Source organism: Hippocampus bargibanti, linkage group LG01 (genome assembly GCF_051943395.1).
Source record: "Hippocampus bargibanti isolate YZ-2025 linkage group LG01, ASM5194339v1, whole genome shotgun sequence".
Lineage (NCBI taxonomy): Eukaryota > Metazoa > Chordata > Actinopteri > Syngnathiformes > Syngnathidae > Hippocampus > Hippocampus bargibanti.
In genome coordinates this window covers 202,537-227,658 of record NC_142734.1, presented here as the reverse complement: position 1 = coordinate 227,658, position 25,122 = coordinate 202,537, and the positions used below count along the sequence as shown (strand labels likewise).

Below are 25,122 nucleotides of genomic sequence, written 5' to 3'. Positions count from 1 at the left end.
TCCATACGCTTTTGTTTTGCCGCCACGCTGATCATGTCTCTCCTCCACACCGAACGCCGACGAGCCAAAGAATTACTTGCGCCATATTGAGTACATAATGACCCGGAACTTCCCAATATGCTTCCAACGGCGCAGTTCGAGTCATAAATGATCAGCGTCAACAAATGGACCGCGCTTTTTTTGTGCATTACTTTTCAAGCTCAATCTTTTGATTGCAGCTTAGTTGGAATAGGGAGGCTACAGCTCAGGTAAATGGCACGAGCAAGGGCTCTTTCAGTGATGAATGGCTACAGGCAACACTGAGCAGCTGGAAAGAGCTGAGTGAAAACAAATGAAGGACATAAATTCAAGCTTTCTCAGTTACGGCGCTAAATGAAAGCCTTCAGTTATCTCCGAATGATTGTTTCATGTGCGCGCGGCCAGATTCTTCTACCGAGGCAACATCTTGTCAGATCTTGAAAGCGACGCACCGTCAGTCGCCAATAAGATAGAGATTAGACAGAATAAAAGTGATCATATTTAAAAGTCCCATGCGTAGCTGGCCGACCGAACAATCGACCCACAGTGCCCGATCGAACATCTCTGACAGCGAGTGACTTGTCCTCTGCCCGGGAGAGTCGGGCAATCGCTATACGGGTCCTGAGACTGCTCGGTAGTCAATTGCCATTTTAATGTTAGCTTCTCGCCGTCATTAGCAATAATAAATCAATCCACCCATGAAAAAACATTCATGTGAGAAACAGTCCATTGTTTGTTTTTTATTCCAATGTCGTGAAAGCCCCGTGTTGCTTGTCCTACCCTGGGTCTGCTTTAAGGTGGATAACGACACCCAAGTTGGACTTAACAATAAAACTAAACGCACAGCAAAAAGAAGGCCGCATACTGTACGCGTCGTTCATTTCAAGACGCAATATACTTTGTTTTGAGAACATTGCCAGTGCTAAAATGTGCACTTCAATTGACGGATTGAATATGGTGAGGTTTTAATGACTCTCACCCAACAAACAATTGCGTGTAGGCGTGGCTAGAGTGATCAAAAGAGCCATATATGGATATGGATCCGCAGTTTTGAACGAGGTATGGGAGCGGCTAGCAAATGGGGTCACGGCCCGGAGCGGCCAACGTTCTATGTCGTCCATATCTCTTCTCTTCTTGCGCTGCGCTTGACGTTCTGAGCCGAGCTGCAGTCAGTCAAGAGGGCTATGTTTAGAGGCGCCCAGAAATGAGTTACTATGGAAACAAGGCTCCAGGTTCAGCACTGTCGATCGACAGCGTCGAACGCGTTCTCGTGCAAGTCACACAATGAGCCAGACAGACATCAGCGCTCTCCGATCAATCACCTCACCCCCCCGACTCTCTTTTCCTTTGCCCTTTGCTGACGGGCGGCCACGTCCAATTTCAGAATTCAGCAAGAATTTGCCGTCGCCGCAAAGTTTGGAATTTTAGCTGTCAGCTTCAACTTCTTGGCGTGAAACGCTCTGCGCGTAGGTGTGCGCGTCCACGCGCGTGCTCCCCCTTAGGCGGCTCCAGGTTTCTACTTAATAAGGCCGCTGTTCCTCCACTGTCTAAAACGACAAGCTTGGTGAGAAATGAACAACTTTGCAGGCATCCTTCCAACAACGACAGGTCTCCGTGTCGATCGTGCAGCGCGTCCCCACCGTGTCGCAAAAACGTGTAGGTATGTATGGAAAAATGAAAACAAGAAATATGCCATTTGAAAGTGATTTCTGAGTCAGCGCAGGCTCAAAAAATCTGTCCTAAAATCACATTTTTATGAGTTTCGCAAACTTTGTCCCCACCATACGGCAAAAACACGTATGCGTGTGCGTGCGTGTGTGTGTGTGTGTGTTTATATTGTGTGTGTAAATATTTTGCTTTGACGACTTTCTTATTCAAAAAGGTTCCCGACTGCTGCTCTACAAGAACGCAGGAAAAGACGAGGCTCCGGAGGTACATCAAAAAAATAAAAATACAATAAAACAAATCAGCTTTTATTCCACAAGATGCTCATCTATCTTCCAAAATAAAAGCAATAAAGACAAGCCACCGCTTGTTAAATGCTAGCTTTTGTTAAATTGATCACGCCCCCAAATCTGCAAGTTTGCAAAATGTGAAGATAGCGTGGCGTCTCTGAAGCTACCTGCTCGATTTAGGCCTGCAGCAAAAAAGGGGCTTGCAATAAATCAAGGTCCCCGCGACGGCGCTTGCATTTGTGATGGTTTGGGGACAAAATGTGTGTGTGTGTGTGTGTGTGTGTGTGTGCTTCTTGTAGCGATTTCCGTCCCAAAAATAAAACACTAAGCACTTTGGCCTTTTGTTTGCAATAAGGGCCAAATGGTGATGTATGTTGCTGGGACTCGAGGCTGGAGGAGCTTTATTTCTTGATGAAGAATGCGCCGATGTCCGTGGCAACCTTGTTGGCAACGGCGCTCTTCCTCATGCGGCTTCTCTCCTTGGCCTGCTGAGCCGTCCTCTGGTGGGAAAAACATTTGGCAATCATTTCAACCACTTTTCAACATATCAATGGTATTTTTCTTCAACGTAAAGTGATACCTTGGCCTAACAACTTAATTGCTTCCCAGAAAGAGTGTGTATGGCGAAAGGTGTGTATCCCAAAAATTCATTTCCCATAGGAAACCATTCAAATGAGAATAATCCGTTCCCAGGGCCCCATAAAACATCATTTTCTATTTTCTTATTTTCTGAGCCTGAAAACTACACAAAAAAGACCTTATTTTACGTAGAATAAATGTGCTATAATTCAAGAAATAAACTGTACTGTATAATAAAGTGGTTTTATTGACCTTTGTGATGGTCGCTGATGGCTTGATGGAATGGAGAGGCTGCTTTCATCAGCATTAAACACTTGATGATGAGGAACGTAGCCTTCTTCTTTCACCATCTTGAGGAATGATCCCTTGTAGGTGCTTTCTCTGCCATCATTTGACCTTGTTCTTCATCAATTGTGTTCTATTTAGCTGGGCGGATAGCTTTTTGCATCAAGTGTACGGATGGCACGAGCCGGTTATTTGTGGAGTCTGATTGATGGGGTATTTTAACCTTGCAGTCTACACTCTATCAATCAAGTCCAAATTTCATTGTTTTCTCACCATTTTCTCACTCTCTCTCTGTCGTCTGCCTGTCTCTTTAATGTTTGCTTGACCAATCACGTGGCTTTAACCGAAGACTGGGGGCGGGGAATACAATGGCGGACGACAATGAGTCGGCTGCCATTTTCTTGTTAGGAGAAGGGGCTCGTTCGCGAACGACGCATCACTCGTTGCGGCGCTCCGTGTGTATCCCGAAAAATAGCTCATATGTTCATGAATGTAGCAGACCGAAAAGTTTGTAAGCCGAGGGATTCGTAAACCGAGGTATCACTGTATTGAAAAAAAAAAAAAAAACAACCCCAGATTGAGCTGCATCCCTGGTAATGGAAAGCCGTGGTTGCTTCCAAAGGACAAAGCAAGCATTTGCTGTCATTTGCCAATTTCATCCGAAGCGCTATTCAACCCCGACGACACCAAAACAAGTCGCCGCTGTGACATTAAAGCACATTTCAGGAGAGACGTTTATTTGGACACCCTTGCTCTCTAACGCCTCCTTTGAGGAATCGCGCGTGATTACGAGATACACGCCACGCGGCCTTTAGCCGCCCATGCCATACATCATCGATGACATAGACGCCTGCTGGGATGTTATTACTGGCAAGAGAAGGTTGACCACGGATCACATTACTGCCACCTCAGATGATCCTCAAACTTTCTTTCAAACAAAAAGAAGGAGCAACAAAATAAAAGGGAGACAAATGTATTTTGGCCTTGTCTGTGTAAGCTCTGAGTGGTACAGGAGTGATCCATCGATGAAAAGGTTTCTTCAGCCCTCATCTGTACTTCTTTCAAGGTGTCGGATGTTTCGCTTCTCATCCGAAAAGCTTCGTCAGCGAACTAAAATTTGCTGGTAACCCTGGCCCTATATCCCTACTGTCCAGGTGGCTGTGCCAGACCACTTCTTTGATAGGTCCCTGCTCTAAGGTTGGGGGGGGGAGCAGAGGACTATTCCCTGAAGCTAATCTGATGACTTCTTTTGTCCTTACTGATTATGGTCTATGACTGGCCTTGATTGCCCCATTCGCTTCTCACCCGCAGAAAAATCTATCCTGTGACTGTAAAGTGACCTTGAAAGTTTTGAAAGGCTCTTAAAAATGAAATGGATTATTAGTATTCTTATTGTTATGATTATTATTCGCAAAGTGAAGGGTTTTGCTGTTATATAAAAATAGCTTCTTTGAGTCCCCTTTCAAAGCATCTCTTTTCTTTCGCTAGGATTTTAACTTCACTGTCGTCAAATGAGTGGTGGCTAGCTTTTAGGTGCACATGTACTGCCGATTGAGGCCCACCTGCGATAATTTCTAACGTACTTGCCCCATTAGCCCTGGTGTCACCTCATTAGCATGACTAAACCCAACAAGTCAAATGAGTGGTTGCCAGCTCTTAGGTACATATGTACCGCCACCTCTGTCCGTTAGGGCAATCGGGACATGGTTACCAGCACAACTTGAGTTCCCTGACGAAGCTTTTCAGATGAGAAGCGAAACGCGCGACACCGTCAAAGAAGGTCTGCGGAAATCTTTTCCTGGATTTTGACGGATGCACGTACGGCTCTGTGGCAGACGGTGCAGAGTGTCTGCAGGTTGTCCAGAGAGCATTGTCCTCCTCCGCTGTACACCGGACGGATGTGGTCCACTTGCCAGAAATGGCCTTCCACTGGAGCGCGGATCATCTCGTTCAGCTGCGCAATGAGAGAGGAAACAAGACCCTCAGACGTTGTCCGAGACGGCAACAAAACCACCCGCGATTGCACTTCCCGCCTCCAAGCATCCAAAGCATCCTTCTCTGCTCAAATTCATTTTTCCTTCCAGCTGTGATGCGTTGAGCGCTCCTCGCCTAAAGTCTCATTTTCCAACACTCAAATTGTGCCTCAGATGTGCCACCTTAATAAGCAGACACATACATAGAGAGAGCACTCTCAGCAGGAAGTTAAAATCAATTCAAACAAATTGTATACGTACGTCGATATAAAAGATCATGTTGAAGTTGCGTGCAGCTTGACATGCGCTTTTGACCAACACTGGCTTTTGGGACTGGCAACTTGAGCAATGCCCATGACGGTAGCGGGAGCGCCAGGGCCTGCGCCGCAGGCCTGAAAATATCTCAATCGCAGACTGATTCACTCATTCACCGCCAGACCATGTGAAAAAATGAGTCCACTCCATCCAGTGCCAGGGTTTTTGTCATTGTCACTCCAATTCCAGAATACCCACAAAATATTGACTTTTAGGACCACATAAACATTCAATACAGTGGAAGAAACATATTCATTTTAATATTATTGCTGTAAAATGTCCTTGAGAGTTTTGATGAATATATTATCATCATATTATTACTTAGAAATGAAATGTATTATTATTATTATATTGTTATTCTTGCAGTAAAGTGTCCTTTACTTTGGAAAGGTATTTCTCAATGAATGGTGCGGGTGGTCCGTCTTATGGTGCCGCATCGATCGGCACTGAGGCCGTTGCCGCCGGCACTGGGAAGACGCGAAACTATATAAATATAGATATAAATATAGAAATATGTGTGTGCGTATGCTCATGCAATGAGAAGGAGGTTGGCGACAGGCAAGCAATTGAAAGAGGCTGACCGGTCAGCAAGGCCCGGCCGCCACCGGAAGGAAAATCAATGGCGCCCGCCATCCATTTACGGGCGAGCCCGAGCCGCCCAGCCAACGTCAATCTGCGTGCGTTAGTGTTAGTGTTAGCGCATCAGCCATTTGAGCTCCGACCTGTTTGAGTGACAGCTGGGCCAGCCAAGTGCGCTCCAGCATCTCCTTGCGGCGGGACGGCGGCGCGTCGCGGACTCGGACGAAGACGTCGTGGGCGCGGAGGCCGCAGTGCTGGCAGACGCCGCCTTCCGCTTCCAGCACCCTGGAGCGCGCGTACGCCTGACTGGAGCGCAAGAGGAACTCCTCCTGGCACCTACGGGGACGGACAAACATCCACTAGCTGCGGACCGACGGACGGGATATTGACCAGAAAGAGGGCAAAGTCAAAATGGAGCAAAATGGCTCGCTTACGACACAAGTTCAAGTCGATTTGCCGCTGCACCGTCTGAAATAACGTCTGCCCGGACGTCGGGGGCGTGCGACTTTTACATCGGGTGTACAACTTACAAAACGTCTCTGCCCGGGCGGCCGACAACTTCTTCAAGGAACTTTGGACTTTCCCAAGCGTCATAAGGTCGCGCATTTGCATCTCGTTTTCCAACGTCGATGCGCAGCGCCTCAGCCCCAGAAGACAGATTCAAAAGAAGCCAACAGCTACAAAAGGTAAACGTACATTACGCCGTGACTGTAAAGTGTCCTACAGAGTTTCGAAAGGCGCTTAGAAATTAAATGTCTTCTTATTATTGAAAGCATGCTGGAAAGAGGAGTTCACGTGGCTTGTAGCAGACGACGCGACGCAAACATTGCAAACAGTGTATGGACAAACGACAACTGCAGCAAAATCTTTAGCGAGGGATATTTGACATAAATAAAGCAAGGGAGGATTTGTGCTAGGTAAAAAAAATCCGTAATACTTTGCTGTACAATGTTTTTTTTCTTATTGTGTTTCGAGGCAACTTTCTGGCCGGGCGGGCAACTTTTCAGAGTTGTCTGCCCTGGTGTCCGCTAACTTTTTCTCATGAGTTTTAGACACGTTTCTGAACTTACTTGAAGCTGCAAAATCGGGTGTCCCAGGCCCCACCGGAGGTCAGGCAGGCCTCCTGGCAGGAGAGACACAGAGGGATGCCGTGGCGGTCCACCGCCTGCAGGAAAGCGGCTGACGCTTGCTCGCCATCGACCTTTCCTGATCTGCAAAGATGCAAACGGGGCATCGGGTGATTGAAAAAAAGTCCGAGATGGCGGCGCCTCATTTTGTATGCTTTCTTTTGTGACTCTGCGTTGTTGCGTGGCGTCACGTGGACCGGAGACGGAGACTTTGTCAGCATTTTCATCAAGGAGGAAACTTTTCAGCAGCACACTTTTTGATTTGGGAGGAACGCCAGTGCAATTTGATTGCAATCGATGGACAGCCACGGGGCGGTTGGGATTTTTTTTTTTTTTTTTTTTGGGCGGCTGTAATGGGCAGCATTTTCACAGCCCCGCTTCGTTTAGCGGAAAGGTCGGTGCTGTTGGACAGTCTTGCGGCTCATTCCAACCGTTGATCTGCGTGTTGACGGAAGGAACAACGGCAGCACTGATGCAAGCGACAATGGCCAGTTTCCACGCTCGCGCCTTGCAACCATCGTCAGACAAGCCGACACGCAAGCGCAAATACTGAGTGGCAACTTGACAGAGACACACACATCTTGCGCGTGTTGAGTGTCAGCCAATAGATTGCATGCTGCTCTCAATTTAGCCAAGGAACACACGCGGCGGGGCGGATGCAGGTCTCCATGGAGACAGCCAAGAGATGGCAAATGGATTGATTTGCTGAGAGGAAAGTGGGCACCGGGAGACACGTCGCCTTAATGGGCAGATGATGAACATTCCAGCGCATTCCTTGAAATCATCCAAATTGGGTGAAAATGGTGCCTGCTGGCGTTAAGCCAAAGAAAAAACAACAACAACATTGATCATTTTGTTAAGTCAATAATGCTGACGTCTTCTCATTTCTGGCCGCGGCACATAACTAACTATTTGCTATTTGGTAGGTATTTATAGGAGGAGGGAAGTCCCTCTTTTGATCATACCCGTCTGCAGCGCTTGCGTTTAGCGACGAGGGCTTCTTCCTCTTGAGGAAAAAGTCCTCCTTGGCGACCAGTCGCACGCTGCCTCCTTCTTGTTGGGCCTTGCTCAGTGAGGCCTGGGCCACCTCATCCCGACTGAGGTACCTGTGGAAATGGGACCATTGGGAGCCACGAGCGAGTGACACCCAATAGACACAATACAAGTTAGCATGTCGTTTCATGCTGTTGTATGCTCAGTAGGCTGAACGCAAGGCCCACGACGGAAGCACAGAAAAATCTGGGATCATCTGAGGTGAACAGACACAGCCCGTTAAACTGTCCTCTTCATGTAGGAGATCTGGCCTTGGACAGAATTTACCACTTGGTAAATTCCTTCACGGGAAGAGGTCGCAACCTATCAGATCATGGAAAGGAAAACCGCTTAAAATGTCTACGTTCTGTTGTTTTATGGACGCTTGGACCCAAATTTCCCCATCGTGGGACGAATAAAGGTTTTCTGATATTACTATTATTATTTGCTATCTATTAGCTATCGGGCTGGCTAGCTAGCTATCTGGCTAGATATCTATTCACTATCTAGCTGGCTGGCTATCCAGCTAGGTATCTGTTGGCTATCGATTGGCTGGCTAACTAGCTTTCTATCTATTTGATTGACTTCCGGGTTGAGTGAACACTGGCGCATGTGGCTGCCGCTGCTCACCCGCAGAAAAACGTATCCCATAAAGTGACCTTGAGAGTTTTGAAAGGCGCTTATAAATGAGATGTGTTATTATTATTTGCGACCACTTTGACACCTGTTAGCAAGCGCGAGTGAGCTCTTTTAAGAGTGGCTGAACATGCAATTCATCAGCCGCAATTTCCAATCAGGCCTCAACTGGATGGCAAATGTCTTGCAAACAGAACAGTTCAATTGTGTGTGCTATGCAATATTCCAGCTCAGATGTCAAGGCACACGGCACAAAAAAACAAAGAAAACATGACTGACAGGAGCCTTTTTGGTGTGAAATCGCTTCTGTTTGAATGAGCTGTCATCACGAAGCCCGTTTGATTCTTTTTACCCGGAATATGACGTTACAAATGAACACACACTTTTTGTTGATCTTTCTCCGGCCGATGCCATTACGCAACAATGATAAAAACAATGCCAACTCTTGAGTCTCTATTCCAGGAATGAGCCGTCATTTTGGATTCCAGGAAAGACCCGTAACACGCGCGTACGCAATTCATCTAAAGCAGTTAGCACTGTGACTGTGTGGACTATTTTGGATTGATTGTTTTTATTCATGACGAAGCCGTAACCCGGAATGGGATCATTGAAAAGTGTCGTTTTTACGGCAAAAGCGGAGTCGTTGGCAGGGATGCATGTGACAGTCCACTAACAGGTCAACAGCAAATGCTCACTCGCTTTAGTCACTGAAGGAATGTGTGAGGTAGGATGACAACGCACGTGCCTTCTGGAAATGGAGATTTTCGTTGCTCTATTTTTATCCACTCAATTTCTGCTCTCTCCCCCTCCTGAACGTTGTCCATTTTGCCGGCGCGGCAAGTTTATTTCCCCACAGCGCCCGTCCGTCATCTAATCTACGCCCATCTCAGGTGGCGTTCGCTTTCTGCTGTCCGCAGCCAAATTTGTTATCCCGGTGCAAAAAAACTGCACCCAATGCTTTATGTCAATGGAGAGAGAAATTAAAATGACCTGGCCATGCCATGCCAGTGTGTTGACGGAATCGAGAGCTGACAAACGGGCAAAGTGAATGGAAAAAGGGAGCAAAAAACAGCGGCATACACAAAGGTAAAGAAAACGACTCTATTATACAGTACAGTTTATTACTTTAATTAGAGTCCTTATGGAATGTGACTCCTTCCAAACAGCAATTCCCTCCCTCCGACCTCCCACCCAATTCCATCAAGCCATCAACAACCATCACAAAGGTAAATAAAACGGCTTTATTATACAATGCAGTGTATTTCTTTCATTACAATACAATAGCACATTTATTATACAGTAGGATAAGGTAGGTTGTGTGTAGTTGAAAGGCTTATTCAGTTGAAAATTATATTTTATGGAGACCTGGGACAGATTATTCTCATTTTAATGGTTTCCTATGGGAAATTAATTTTTGGGATACACACTTTTCGCCTTACACACTCTGTCTGGGACTAATTAAGTTTGTCAGCCAAGGCCCCACTGTGTGTGTGTGTATATATATATATATATATATATATATATATATATATATATATATATATATATATATATATATATATATATATATATATATATATATATATATATGATAAGCAATACGTCCGACACCCTGAAACAAGTACAGATGACGGCTGAAGAAACCTTCTTATTGATAGATCACCCAAAAGGTTTTTTTTATTTTCATTTTTGGGTTATTTTTCTTGTACCTTTTTCAGCCGCTCTGCATGCGCATAAGTATTCAAGCTCTTGCGGGGATTTCCTTCCAAGGTGTCAGAGCGAGCAATAATGTTGATCAAACATGACCGTCAAAACAAATGTTTGTAGAGTACATCAATTATTGATTGATGCCACCGCCGCTTCATCCCTGGTGAAATAACGACACAACCCCATGGATAAGCCCCGTTCTAGATTCATATTTCTATTGCATGCGTACCGCAAATATTTTTAGTGAGCACAATGTGATTTGAATTAAACCAGCATTTCCTTACAAAGATCTCCAATTTGGAAGATATTTTCTCACCAAAATGTTGTATTGTTGCATTTAATGTTTTGTTGTTGAGCGATGGGCGAGAGCTCGCAGCAGGATTTCATTCATGAACACTTGCCAACTTCATTGGTTCCCAGACAGTGTGTACTTCTGTAACCCCTCCCTCACTGCTGCGTTCTTGACCAATCACGTGCGGCTTTAAACCTAAGGTATATTTTGTGTCGTTGTGATCAACGACCATCACAAAGCTAAATCAAATGACTTTATTATACAGTAGTTTATTTCTTTAATTATAATACCATTGCACATTTATTACACGTAAAATAAGGTCTATTTTGTGTAGTTTTAAGGCTTACAAAATGATGTTTTGTGGGGACCTGGCAACGGATTATTCTCATTTTAAAGGTTTCCTATGGGAAATTAATGTCTGTCTGGGAACTAATGAAGTTTGTTCGCCAAGGTATCAGTGTACATGTATCCAAGTCATGGGAAAATGTCACGATCTATCTCGGGACAACATTTGCAGCCAATTGAGTATGAGGTGTCCGCTAAGTGAATGAAAATCCTCTTTGGAATCCCAACGACTCTCCATGAGTGGCAAGTGAAGAAAATACCGTATGAACAATGTCGGCAGCCTGGGGGAAAAAATGCATGACATGTTTTTTTTGTTTTTTGTAGTTGAAAGTGGAGCGTCTCTCCGGTGCAAAAGGTGAGAAGCGACCGTAACGCTGCACCTGAGCCGCAGGCTGATTGGTTGTGATTAGACAATCTATCAGACAAGGATCAAATCGAGCCGGGCCAATTGGCGCCTACTTACACCTTGATTAGGTTGATGCGGTTGGCCAAGAAAGACATTGACAAAAGCCGTGCGCACATTCACACGCGTCAGTAATTGGCCACAACACCTGCCGACATCAAAAATACAAAGACACACGCGCAACACGAATCAGTGGCTTCCATCTTGCCTCAGTTGAAACACCCACATACTAAACTCTGTTTTGTGCCTTTGCGATGCGAGGGGGACCGAGGCAGGCATTGACAAATAACGTTGTTTTGGTGGGAAAGCTCACGTCGACTACTTGACGGTGACTTTGTGGTGGTTGCGTTTCACTATTTACAACGCCGCCGATGTTACAACAGGCTATATAGCTTGCTAGCTAGCCACCCAGACAGACAGACAACAGATTGCTAATAGATAATGAATAGCAAATAGATATCAAATAGCCATATAGCTAGGCGTTCATCGTTGACTCAACCCGGAAAAACTCAAATAGATAGAAAGCTAGCCAGCCAGACAGCTAGATAGCTAATAGATAGCTAGCCAGCAAGGCAATAAGGCTAGCTAGAGATCTTTTTAGCCAGCTTTCTAGCGCTAGCTAGCTAGCTCGATATCTATATTTCTCTATGTATTTATTTAACTATTTATTTAATTACAGTCGTGAAAATGGCTTATTTTGCTGTCAAATTTAGAAAACATTTTTGCTAGGTATTTTAAGATGTGAACATGAAAGGTGTACAGATGCGCTAACTCTGCTAAAGTGTAGCTAATATCAGAAACTTGAATTTGAAATACACTTTTTTTTAGTTATGATGATCATTTTGCAATCCTTTTGTCACTATGATGTAAGGAGAGTTTGAAGAGCGCTTGTAAATCAAATTTATTATTATTATTATTAGCTATCTCTTAGCTAGCTAGCTTTCAATCCATTTGAGTGTGGCTGCCACTGCTCGCCCACAGAAAAACTGATCCCGTGACTGTAAAGTGAACTTGATAATTTTGAAAGGCGCTTATAAATGAAATGGATTATTATTATTATTATTATTATTATATAGAACCAAAATGGCAACATTTAGAGATCTGCTAAAAGTGAGCAAATCTGGTGCCAGTTAAGATTTGGTGCCAATTCCTCATGCTGGCATCAACTGCACTTTTCAGACCATCCCCAAAAGGCATTTTTGTCCGTTTCCAACCCTTTATATTGGTGGCAGATTTGCAAATAGAACATCCATTTAATGGATCCAACAGTATCTGAAAAGCTACAAACTATAAGCACGTTGCGCCATGATGTGGGTCGGGTCGGGTCGGGTCGGGTCGTACCACTCTCCCTCCAAACTCCAGCTCTGTCTGCTATTTTTGTTGTCTGTGACCGTAAAGTGTCATCGAGAGCTTTGAATGGTGCTTGAAAATAAAATGCATTCTTCTTATTTCTAGTTGCAAAAGTAAGAATGAAGGACTGAATCCCGCCCACACACACTTGAAATGCTATTTTCAAAGGCGGTCTGACCTCTCGGTGCTGCTGTGAGGCTTGTGGCCATCGGCCAGCCGCTGCAGTCCAAGCGCGGGGCTGCGGTAGAGAAGATGGCTCCGTCGGAGCAGCTTCTGCTTCATGGCTGCCAGGCCACTCCATTCGTGAACAAAGCGCAGCACCTGCGCGGCACACATTAACGCCTTCCGTCAGTTCAGCTGCGAGGTCATTCCAACCAAATGGATCCTTGATCTGTTTTCGCTCGACTCTTCAAAAAACAGAAGCAAACACGTGGATGGAGATGACTTTCCATTTCACATTCCATTCAAAGTGAGACGGAGTGAGGCGTATCTTTCAAAGCACGTCAGCCTTGCAAAGAAAACCCATTGCAAGCATTTCATTATAGCAGAGTTTACGTGGTATGAACTTTCTTCTGTCATTAAACATACACACACACAGTGAGAAAAAAGTGTGTGTATCCAAATGAAATGAAAATGCACACCAAAATATCATTTTGGGTGAATTTGCGAGGACCTCTGTGAAACTTTCACAGATGCATAGATAGACAGACCCTCTAGATGAGAAGCCTTTAGAATGAAAAACTTGTGAGGTCCTCACTTGTCAAAAATGTCCTCACTACGTATGGTCTAAAATGTTAGTTAGTGGTCCTCACAAGTCATACACACACACACACACACACACGCATACACACACAATGTGTGTGTAGACCTGTATTTGATGTTGTCCATGCCGGCTGAAATCCACGGGCAGGTCGTCCCAGTTGCTTAGTTTGATGTCCAGGGGGACGAAGCTCAAGTTCAACGGAGCTCCATTCTAACACAAGAGACGTTGGGGACAACGACTTAGCCTTAAGCAAGAGGATTTGTTTTTCTTCCAATAGCATGAATACTAGCGTCATTTCCGGACTATAAACCGTCGCGGCTAGTTCTTTTGTCACCAAGCTTCCCGGCGGATTATGCAACCATGCGGCCAATTTGTGCATTTTTTTCCCAAGGGCCACCACGGGGCGCTTGAAGGGAACAGAGAGGAAGAGGAATGTAAGGTGACGTGTGAATGGTGTATTTCAAGCGGCCCTCCAAGTTGGATGACCAGTTAAAACTTTTTCTCTTTATCAACAAACAGGCATATTTTTTTTCCTTTCAAAAGCTTCAGGGAATTGTTCTCTGCTCCCGTCAACCTTAGCGTAGGGACCTATCAAAGCAGAGGTCGAGCACCGCCGCCTCGAGACATTAGGGATATAGGGCTACCAGCAAATTTCCGTTCACTGACGAAGCTTCTCGGATGAGAAGCGAAACATCCCACACCTTGAAAGAAATACAGATGAGGGCCGAAGAAAGCTTTTGGTGGATAACATCTCAAGCCGATCTGATTTGTTTGATGAAGAGTGAGCGATGGCGCCCCTGCTGAGTGAAAGACAAGCTTCAAGCGTTTCGGTCGTTAATTGACAAGCGCGGACTTGCCTCTCTTTGCCGGTTGCCACGGTAATTCTCATGAGGATCCTGGCTTATTGAATTCAAATAGATGAAAAAGTGCTTGGAAGAAAATACTTGTCTCGTGACAGTTCTTGACTTCACATTTACAACAAGTAACAAGTACTTCTTCATTCATTTGTTGCGCACTTTGTATGTCACGTGTGGAGGGGACGAAAGATTCTAATGGCTTCCCATTTGCTGCGGGCAGTCAAGAAGGTGAATAGCAAGTCTTATCACCCCCGAGGTGGACCGACCGACCGACCGACCATTTGCCACGCCAGTTACCCGATAGAGGCGGCAGTGAGGAAAATAACAATCCCGTCGAGAGCGCGCACGTCACTTTCTTCATACGGTGTTTCTGCGTTTCACAATGATTCGTCTTGCGATTGCAAAGTGAGCTTTTTGTCCCGTGTGAATGTTGCGCCTGCTCCAGGATGATGTCCCAATGTGACAGTTTTCCAGGCGCACCTCCTCCCGTTTATCATTTAAAAGACAGCGGGGCGACGTTCATCTGGGTGGCTTACGGTTTCAGCCAGGCGGCCGTCACGCTAACGTAGCATCGCGGATTCCTTTCAACACACATTGGTCCTGCTTTCTTTTTTTTTATCTCTGCTAGCGTGGATGGAGTTTGATCCCTCATGAATGAAACAAAGGGCTTGAGTCATGACGGCGCGATCGATACTCGACCTCGTTGGCTCGTGACACCAAAGCACAATCGCAGTCACACCGGGGCTGAAATCATGCTTTGTGTCGTCCAAAAGGCAACCTGACGCACCGCTAAGCTCATTTAGACAAAGTTCCATTTCAGCACGTTGCCTGGAAGTCAATTAGAACAGGAAAGATTTCTTTTTCATTTGATGTGGCTTGCAAAAAAAAAAAACAACAACATTTGGGGCGCTACATTGGAGTCCAGACAGCTGGAATTGATACGGAAGGACTTGTTGAATGGATTGCAAACATGGATGCTTTGCTCTTCACAACTATTTGAATCATATTCAAAAGTGGATGAGTAACGACAAAGCATCTTCTCCCAATCTGAACTCTCGTTATTTTGATTCAGTTTGTGAAGAAGTATCCTGGCGTGACGTCACCGACAAGGGGGCGGGACCTTCTGAATCTGCCCAGTTCCCAGTTCATTTTGTGGCACTTTTGGGACACTTGAAGTCATTTTGATTGGTTTGGTTTTGCATTCTGACGAAAATTATCAGCCCGCGTGTTTTGGCTATTTTAGATGCTATCAAGCGTTTTTCTGATGTCAGTTAGGAAAGCAAAAAAAAAATGGTGTCGCTTGTCCATTAAACCTAGTGAAATCCTTTCACATCCCAATCCTACTTGGTGGGTTACTTGGTCTTCACGACGCTATTTGCTCTCCCCAATATTCTCATCGAACTCCGAGACAATCACAGAGCAGATGTATTAATATCGAGATGAGATTACACACAGGTGGACTGGATTGCTCATCATCAGTCATTCGGGTCAACAATGGATCCTTCCCAAAATCATCAGTGAACATCTGGAGTGAGTTGGCTGACCTGACAGCAAATGGCTCCAACAATCCTTCCCTTTCCGCATTTCAGTTTCTTCAAAAAAAGCTTCACAGATTGTATGAAACTGCTGGTGACGCTGTCCCAATACCAATTTCATTTCTTTATGTTTGAAATGTGAATAAAAGGTGAAACTACGTTTTCACAAGCCACTCTTAAGGGTTTTTCTACCAACAATAATGATCACTGCTCAGTGGTTGAATACATGAACCATCTTACCTTATCGTAGATATATATTCGGTCTGTGTATTGACTGGCGCAGAATTGCAGGCCCTCGTATGCAGGATCGCCGACGTCCTCACAGTCATTCGCTTTAAGTTCTAGACAAAGAAGAAAAGGATCAGACATACACTTTTCATCCTGGAGGTGCAGTAGAAAAACGATATGTTACATGCCATTAAAAGAAATAATACAATGATAAATCTCAGCATTTATTTTGTGAATCACACAACAACTCGTCACCGTGACAAATTTGCCCCAATTTGGATTTGGATTGCCCGATTTGCATTAACGAAAAGCAGCTAGCGGGGGACAGCGTGAGTGAAGGTATTATCGCCGAGAAAGCACGGCAACTTCGCTCGGATCTCATCAAGAGGCGACGACATCAACGACCATCACAAAGGTCAATAAAACCACTTGATTCTACGCTACTGTTTATTTCTTTAATTGCAATACGAGAGAGAGCACATTTATTATAGGTAAAATAAGGTCTATTTGGTGTAGTTTTAAGGCTTATTTAGTAGCCAATTCTGTTTTATGGGGACCTGGGAAAGGATTCTTTTCATTTTAATGTTTGCTAATTTCAGCTGTTTTTTTTTTCTGGAATTTCTTTGACTTTGATTCTTCGTCAGTTGTGTAATCGTGTGCAGTCACACAATGAAGTTGGGTAAAGAGCTCCCAATTGATGTTTGACAAGTTCACAGCACAAACAGCCCAGAATGGGAGTAATAAAACGAATGAAAGAGAAGAGAGGAGAGGGAGGAGAGGGAGCAGGTCATTACTGTCGGCAATGTAACTTGCTCATCCTGCCGGCATCCAACAAGTAAAGGTCAGCTGCTGGAAATGAGACTGCCGCTGCTCCACCACGCTTCATTTAGACAATGACCTACAAGACGCTGATAATACCTGCTTGAAATGGACCATTGTCCGCCCTGCGTGCGTGCGTGCGTTCGTCTAGTCACAAAGAGTGCAGGAATAGTAGAAACGCCAACACAAGCTAGCTAGTTAGCTGATAGCTAGCTATCTCTCTACAGTATTGAAAATGAAAGGTCATTGTCAAATATGCTAATATGCGTGACAGATGAAATGACCGTCCTCTCGGACCCGGCGTGCAAGGCACTTTGAATGACTTAACAAACGTAATAAACATGAAAACGCCAATATTAGCGATCCATTTGCAAGCTAGCCATTAGCTATTAGCCATCTAGCTCTATTTGAGTTATTCCGGGTTGAGTGAAGGCTACCGCGTGTGGCTGCTGCTGCTCACCCGCAGTAAAAGGTATCCCGTAACTTTAAAGTGACCTGGAGAGTTTTGAAATGCGGTGCTTATCTGTCTAGCTGGCTATCTAGCTGGCTAGCTATTAGCTACACATTAGCTAGCTGTCTATCTATTTGATTTACTTCCGGGTTGAGTGAGGCGCTTCTAAATGAAATGCATGATTATTATTGTCTGTCTTTCAACATGGACAATGAAAGGTAAGCGCTCCATTCTGCTCAGCTGATATTTGTTGTAAGCGTTTTGTTTTTTTTCTCGTCTTTTCTCCCCAATTGGCTGTTTGCCGCGGCTGCGTGAAGCGGGCCATTTCTTTGAAGCCGTCCGATGAGACTGTCACTTGCACAGTGCCTTCAAATCACACGGCCACGGGCTTGATCTGTTATTCTACCGCGAGGCAAAGAAAACAACGGCTAATTGGACCGACTCATCTCATCTTCCGCGGGCGGGACCAAAATCAAAAGATGAAAGAAAAATTCTGAACTTCGGAGTTTGCCGCAGCGTTTCAACTAACATCCGGCAAACATGAATACGTTAACGATAAACGTGGGCCTCGTGCAGATCGACCGGCGCCAGCTTGTGGCGATCGCTCGCGTGTGCCGTGAGAAAAGTCATCTGCGAGCAATCAAGAGGTGGGAGCATCTGACAGCTCTGCGGCCGGCTTCCCAAAAACCCTGGCAGGCAGAGGGAAATCATTAGCCGACGCGCCTGACCTCATAGGTCACCTTGATTGGACAACCTCTGTGTTTCATATTCAACTTGTGCTGCCAGAAAGAAAGCAAACAAACGCACTTGCGGCAGCGTGTCACAAACAAACTGACGAGAGATGAATGCGCACAAGATGCGATGAGCTCACGTCCAAAGGGATTGTGCACCATTTCAAACAGGGATGCTAAAAGGACAAGCGACACCATTTTTTGCTTTCCGAACTGACATCATTTGATAGCATCTCGATGAGCCAAAACACGCCGGCTGATACTTTTAGGCAAATGCAAAACACCAATCAAAATGACTTCAAGTCTCCCACTAATGAGCTCAAAACGGGGCAGTTTCAGAAGGTCCCGCCCCCTTGTTGGTGACGTCACGCCAGGATACTCCTTCACAAACTGCCTCGCTCCAGAATCAAAACAATGGCTTCAGAGAGTTCAGATTCGTGGGAAGACGCTTTCTTGTTCCTCGTCCACTTAGGAATATGATTTAAATAGTTGTGAAGAGGAAAGCCTCAATGTTTGCAATGGATTCAAGAAATCCTTCCGTATCAATTCGAGCCGTCTTGACTCCAACGTAGCGCCCAGAAAACGCACAAGATGGCGCCCAAGCCTGGGAATTTGTGTCAACTAGTATCAAATACAGTAAAGTCTCGTTATATCGATATTCAAGGGAGTCCGAAAAAATATCGATATAACCGGGACTATCGATATATCCGACCCTGTTTGCATGTAATTTTCTCCGTGCGTGCATAGAAATAGTATCGATATAACCGGGACTATCGATATATCCAATATCGATATAACGAGACTTTACTGTAGTAGTCTTGGTACAACACACAACGATTCACCATCGCGTTATTTATGTCTTCTCCTTCTAATTTCGTCATCAACACAAAGTTTTCAGATGAAAAAAAAAGTACCCAAAATGCATTGTGTGTCGCTTTCTCGGTCAGGGGCGTTCCTTCAGTGACGTCACGTCAGGACCGCCACGCCGCAATTTGACAATTTAGACTTTAGAGTGCGCAGGTTGCCATGCGTGTTTTTGGACTGTGGAGAACACGCAACCTCTACTGAACTCTAATTTTTCGACTTCTTTCTTCCTTTCCTCTTGCTTTCATGGCTTTGCTGTTGTGAAATGTCAATTTCTCCACTGCGAGACTAATAAAGGTAAATCCAATCCAATTAATTACAAAAGATATCAAATAAAAGGAGCGCTTTAGACACTTGATGGTCACTGACCGCACCTCAAACTTGTTTTGTTGCGAGGAGCAGATTGCGTGCTTTGATAAGAGATGAGTGAGACCGTCATCAATATCTCTCTTGGCATCCTGTGAGCACAACGAGGCAATATCCCAAAAAGAGATATGCATAAGAATATGGCCCCATATGGAAAAGAGACATAGTTAGTCCCTTATTGCTTTGCGCCCATGAAATTAAAGAGCATTATTTGGGCAGCGCTGGCCAATTTCCACAGATATGAAACGGAGAAGATTGCAGGTGGGATTACCGTCAGGGAAGACGCAGCTGCCGCCTCGTTTTTCTCGATGATTGTTTGCCTTTCAGCTGCCGCTTGTCCTCTCCCTCGGCATCTCCTGCTTTCTGTTTGTCTTTTGCAGGCTCCTCCTCGCTCTCGTTGCAGCCTTTGCCGGCGTGGGATCGCTGGCGAGGCAGCTCAGGTTCTTGGTCGGCGGCGGAGTTGGACGGGATGCCGCGCGCCTGCTCCTTCTTGGCCGAGGGAGATCCTGGAGGCCTGCTGGGATCTGCCACAAGGCCGACGGTGACAACGTTCAACAGAGAGTTTCACCACACATTCAGTCAAGAGTTCCAGTCCCGGCACAGAAAGAAATCATCCTTGATGGATCACGACGACGTGAGTCTGCACCATCTGAAACTAGATTCGCTCATTCACCGCCAGGCCATGTGCAAAAATGTGCCACTCCAGTGCCAGGGTTTTTGTCATTTTCACTCCAATTCCAGGATTGACTTTTAGGACGACATTCCATTCCATTTCTTTCGTGAAGGCGCCTACACCTGTTATATAAAATAGCCTCAACTACGCAAGAACTATTGGATTTATCCTGATTTTTTTAGACTTAAGAGGTAAGATACATTTATAAATACTAACATAAATTCACAGGCTGCCAAAAACAACACTTGTCGGGAGGTGTCGGTTGTCCTTTAAGGCTTATTTAGTCGAAAATTACGTTTTATGGGGACCTGGGACCGGATTATTCTCATTTTTAATGCTTTCTTCCGGGTCGAGTGAATGCCGGCGCGTGTGGTTGCCCCTGCTCACCCGCAGAAAAAAATCCAGTGACTGTGAAGTCACAAAAGGACACGTTACATTTGCAATGTGGCGTCCCGCCGACGCTTTGGTTCATTCAATTCAATGTAAATGTCTCCAGCGCAAGACAATTAAAGGTCAATCCAATCCAATTCTTGTAGAAAAGATTTGTTTGACACCACAACCATTGTGTACAATTCTCTCTTTTGAAGGTTTTACAAAATCTTATTTTCTTCTTGCAAAAAGGACACGGAGACAAGAAATAATAGTGGTGGGTTTATGAAGTAAAGTATTAGCTATATAGCTAGCTAGCTATTTGCTATCTAGCAGCTAGCTAGCTTTCTATCTATGTAAGCTACTTCAGGGTTGAATAAACGATGGCGCGTGTGGCTGCCGCTGCTCACGCACAGAAAAACTTATCCTGTGACCGTAAAGTGACCTTTAGAGTTTTGAAAGGTACTTATAAATGAAATGTATTATTATTATTCAAGTGACCTTGAGAGTTTTGAAAAGCGCTTATAAATGAAATGTATTATTATGATTGGAGCGTCCTTGAGAGTTTTGAAAGGCGAACTGTATAATTATGATGATAATACTACTGCCTACGGCCGTCTTCAACGTAGGACATTTTCCAACTAATTTCTGCAAGTTTTGAGAGGGTGTGAATGATGATTACGGCGCATTGTTCTCCAAACGGCTCTCCTGCAATGCTGTGTGTGCAATCAGCATTAACATAACAGTGCGCGATAATTGGCACATCTGCGCAAGCGTCGAGGCAGGTGATCAGAGCAAGTTTGGGGGAGCTCATTTCAACCTTCTTTGAAAGCCAAAGTTGTACTGCCGTGTCATTTGACTCATCGTGCCGTGGTCAGGAATTGAAGCGCACTCAAATGTTTGCATTCAAAGATGCAGAAAGCGTTCCAAAAAAGCACTGGGATCCCTGTCGGAGATGTTCGATTGGACACTGTGGACGAAGGCTCGGACCCAGAAACCGCCCACAACTGCCGAGCTATTTAGTGGGAGTACGTGCACATTGAAGTGATTGATACCTGATCAAAACATAGTTTGCCCCCGGAACATTCTGAGCGCAAACAGCTGTCAGCAATCAAACATTGTCTCTTCCGTGAACTGATACATTTGTAACCTGGCTAATGAGCTCTTCCTGCGAAGGGGCTTTAAGTCATGAATGACTTCGGGGATAAAGGAGTAATTAATGTGCGACGAAGGAGTTTCCCAATTCCTAAATTCTGTCCAAGGCAAGATCTCCTAGATGAAGATGACAGTTTAACTTGCTGTGTCTGTTGACCTCCGATTGACCCCAGGTTGTCTGTGCTTCAATTGCGTATTCGAGTCACACGTGTTGACTGAGCATACATGAAACGTTTAAATATAACTTCTTATTCTCTATCAATCCCCATCTATTCATTTTTTTAGTGAACTTTAGCACAATTTGTCTGAATTTTGATGGTGATGTTTTAAATGGTTCAATGTTTGTTAATGTTCTGAACCTAAAATCAAACATTTTGCTTTGCTGATTTTCCATCGCTCATTTTTTGCAACAATAAATAAATTAACTCATTCGCAAATTTATACGGGAATTGAGAACATGACGTAGAGCTCCATTCCCCAATTTTTTTGTTTTTCCATGCTTGGGTGCTGAAAAAGCGCTGGCCATGGCCTCTGCTAATACTTTTTTCTTTTCCACAAGGGGCAGCATTTCCCTTTTTTCCATGCTAGCGCTTTGTTCCAGCTTCAGCTGTTGTTAAAGCGCGATATAAACCAATATATATATATATATATATATATATATATATATATATATATATATATATATATATATATATATATATATATATATATATATATATATATATGTACTGCATTGTATTTTGGACAGCTGCCCTTATTTCAAGCTCATATAACTCCAGACCAGTGGTTCTTCACCTGAGTTCGATAGAGTGATCAGACAATGGATGGATGGATGGATGGATGGAGCGCTTTAGGCCGCAGCTTTACAAATCAGCCAAAGTTGAACAAGTTGTGAAATTGAGGGAGGCGGCGGTGGGTTAATGAGTGATCTTTTCTATTTGTGACTTGTTTGTTGAAAAGGCCAGCCCACCAACGACTTGCTCAAATGTCAACACAATTCTCTGGGGCGCCTGGCATGGCCACTGTAACCGCCCCGCCCCCCACCCCCACCCAATTTTTTTTGCTAACAAGCTGAGCGAGACCGCCAAGAGAGAGAGACGACTCAATTTGTGTTGCTCCGCCCACCCGAGGAAGATGCTAAGAATGAAATCCTGCAGAGCCTTAACACGTCTTTTCCACATCAAATGTTTCATGCTTCAGTTTGCAAACGAGGAGCCCATTAGTGACTTGTTAGGGTTCAAAGTTGAGTTCAGAATTCTTACCAAAAAAACAAACAAACAAAAACATCTTTTAGTCTACGCGGGGAGCCAAAACAACTGCGGGCTGAAAAAAAAGATGGCGACAACTTGGGAAGCCCGCATGATAGATAAGATCATACATTCAAAGTTAGGATCATTAAATGCTACAAAAGAAGACTTCCTGTGCTCTATTCTGGCAGCTGACGCTGTGAGACAAATTACCTTTGAGAAGTCAAAAGGTAAGCTCTACTCTCACGTTCAATTCCCTCAGCGGAGTTAAGGACCGTACAGTTGATAGAAAATCGACAGAATACAAGTTATCATATGGTGCCGCCGAACACAAGGCCCACAATGGAAGCAGAGAGAAAGCTGAGGTCAATCTGAGTTGAACAGACACGGCCTGTTAAACCGTCATCTGGCCTTGGTCAACTCCTTCACGGGAAGAGCTCATTAGCCAGGTTACGTTACAAATCTATCAGTTCACGGAAAGGGCAACTTCTCAAAATGTCTATGTTCTGTTGTTTTATAGTTGTCGGCGCGTGGGACAGACTGTGTGTTACCAACGTATCACTTAGACAATCTTCCCGTGATGGAGCCTTTCTTCAGCATCCGGTGCACATCTCGGACTACTTCCTTCCGAATCCTGTCGCAACGGCTTTATTTGGCATCGATCAAGCACAGAACTTGTCGTAAGGCAAGCGCTGAGTTGTGCGTGACAGTTTCATTAAAAGCCAAAGTCCATGAGCAACATTTGCGCAAAACAACGTTCAATGTGTGGCCAATTAATGAAAGATGTTGTTGTTGCCATCTGGAATCAGGCGGCCTTCTTCATTGGGCCCGAAACAAAAATAAGAGGATAAAGACATACTTCCAACACATTCTTCAGTTCATCCTGTGCTGAATGCACTGTGTGTGAGTGAGTGTTCTCTCCCTCTCACTCACCCTCTTACTCTCTCTCACTCTCACTCACCCTCTCACCATCATACCCTCTCACTCACACCCACTATCTCACTCTCTCTCAGTCTCTCACCAGCTCACCCTCACAACCTCTCACTCTCACACTCACTCGCTCACCCTCTCATTCACTTGATGTCTCTCTCATTCACTTTCTCTCACCCACTCGCCCACTCACTCGCCCACTCACTCACTCACTCACTCACTCACTCACTCACTCACTCACTCACTCACTCACTCACTCACTCACTCACTCACTCACTCACTCACTCACTCACTCACTCACTCACTCATCCACTCAGTCTCACTCGCACGAAGTGACTCGCCCCCAAAAAGCGTCTGCAATAGGGGAGGCCTTGTGACGCTAGTGATGATGAGGCATAATAGGCAAAGTTCTCCTGAGCTGCGCGGCGAAACAAGCAAGCCGGTGACGGGCTGACACTCTTTTCCCAACATCTTTTCCCAACTTTTGCGGCAGACTTTTCCAGCCCTCTGACGCACTCTCAGTTTGGCAGGTGAGAATTACGCCGAGAACTTGTCATCAACAGAGAAAGAAAGAGTGAGGTGGAGAAGGAGATGGAGACGCGCCATATTTTTGCAACTGTGGCAAGCCTTCCTCCAGTCACACATCATCATCCTCATCATCATCATCGTCATCGTCCCGGTGGCTCTCCGATGTTACTCCAAAGTGTCAAGAAAAAGGACGTGAAAACCGCAGATGATTCTTACCTGCCGGTAAAGTCGAAGAAGAGCGCGGCCATTCGCACATCTCGCAGTAAGGCAGCAAGTCGCTATTGGAGTACGTGCAGGCCCCGCAGGCCCAGGCTTTCGCCGAAGCGCCGCACTCCCATGGGTCATTCGGGGCCGACGAGCAGTTTGGCACGCCGGCCTCCGCCATCAAACTTCTCCTGGGGTTTGACCTTTGGCCCGGGCTGACATGCAACTCCCGGATCCTTTTTTTTGCTGAGGAGAAGTCACAGTCGTCGTCTGTGACGGATGTCTGAGAGTCCACTTTCTTCTTTGTCTCCCCATTTCTTCCACCGCGACATGCAGAATTGTCACTTTCTGCTTCACCTTGCCATCGTTTCCTCTTCTTCTCCTCGCTGGTGTCAGGAGAGAAGAACTTGCGAATATCATGCTGTTTATCCTTTTCAAACTATGGAGAGGGAAGCACCAATGTGAAATCAATGCATTTGTATGATGGCAACGGACACATTTTACGATTGCGACACCTCCCTCTTACTTGTAAATATTATGCTCAAAAACGTCGTCATTTGGGTTTTTTTCTCTGCTGACCATCGACATTTGTGAAAACCTCAATTCTAGTGAGGTGGGGAAGTTCTATACAATGTATAATATACAAATAGAGACGACCATGATTTGCAAATAGATAGCTAGCTAGCCAGCCAGTCAGTTAGATAGATAATATACAGCAAATAGCAAGCCAGCTAATAGCTAGTTAATATCTAGCTATCTAGATAGCTAGCTGGACAGATAGCAAATAGATGGCTAGCTAGATAACC

General features: G+C 45.0%; 1 protein-coding gene across 1 annotated transcript in view; it reads right to left on the bottom strand.

Moving 5' to 3' along the window:
- Nucleotides 1–651: 651 nt before the first annotated feature.
- zranb3 (zinc finger, RAN-binding domain containing 3) overlaps nt 652–25,122 on the bottom strand; it is a 52,089-nt gene continuing 27,618 nt past the window's right edge. The window contains 11 exon segments of the mRNA XM_089010868.1: nt 652–2,473; nt 4,660–4,791; nt 5,848–6,040; nt 6,775–6,915; nt 7,797–7,937; nt 12,775–12,917; nt 13,465–13,569; nt 15,992–16,092; nt 19,482–19,511; nt 19,513–19,734; nt 24,329–24,755. Coding sequence (XP_088866994.1) covers nt 2,375–2,473; nt 4,660–4,791; nt 5,848–6,040; nt 6,775–6,915; nt 7,797–7,937; nt 12,775–12,917; nt 13,465–13,569; nt 15,992–16,092; nt 19,482–19,511; nt 19,513–19,734; nt 24,329–24,755 — 1,734 coding nt within the window. The 3' untranslated portion in view covers nt 652–2,374.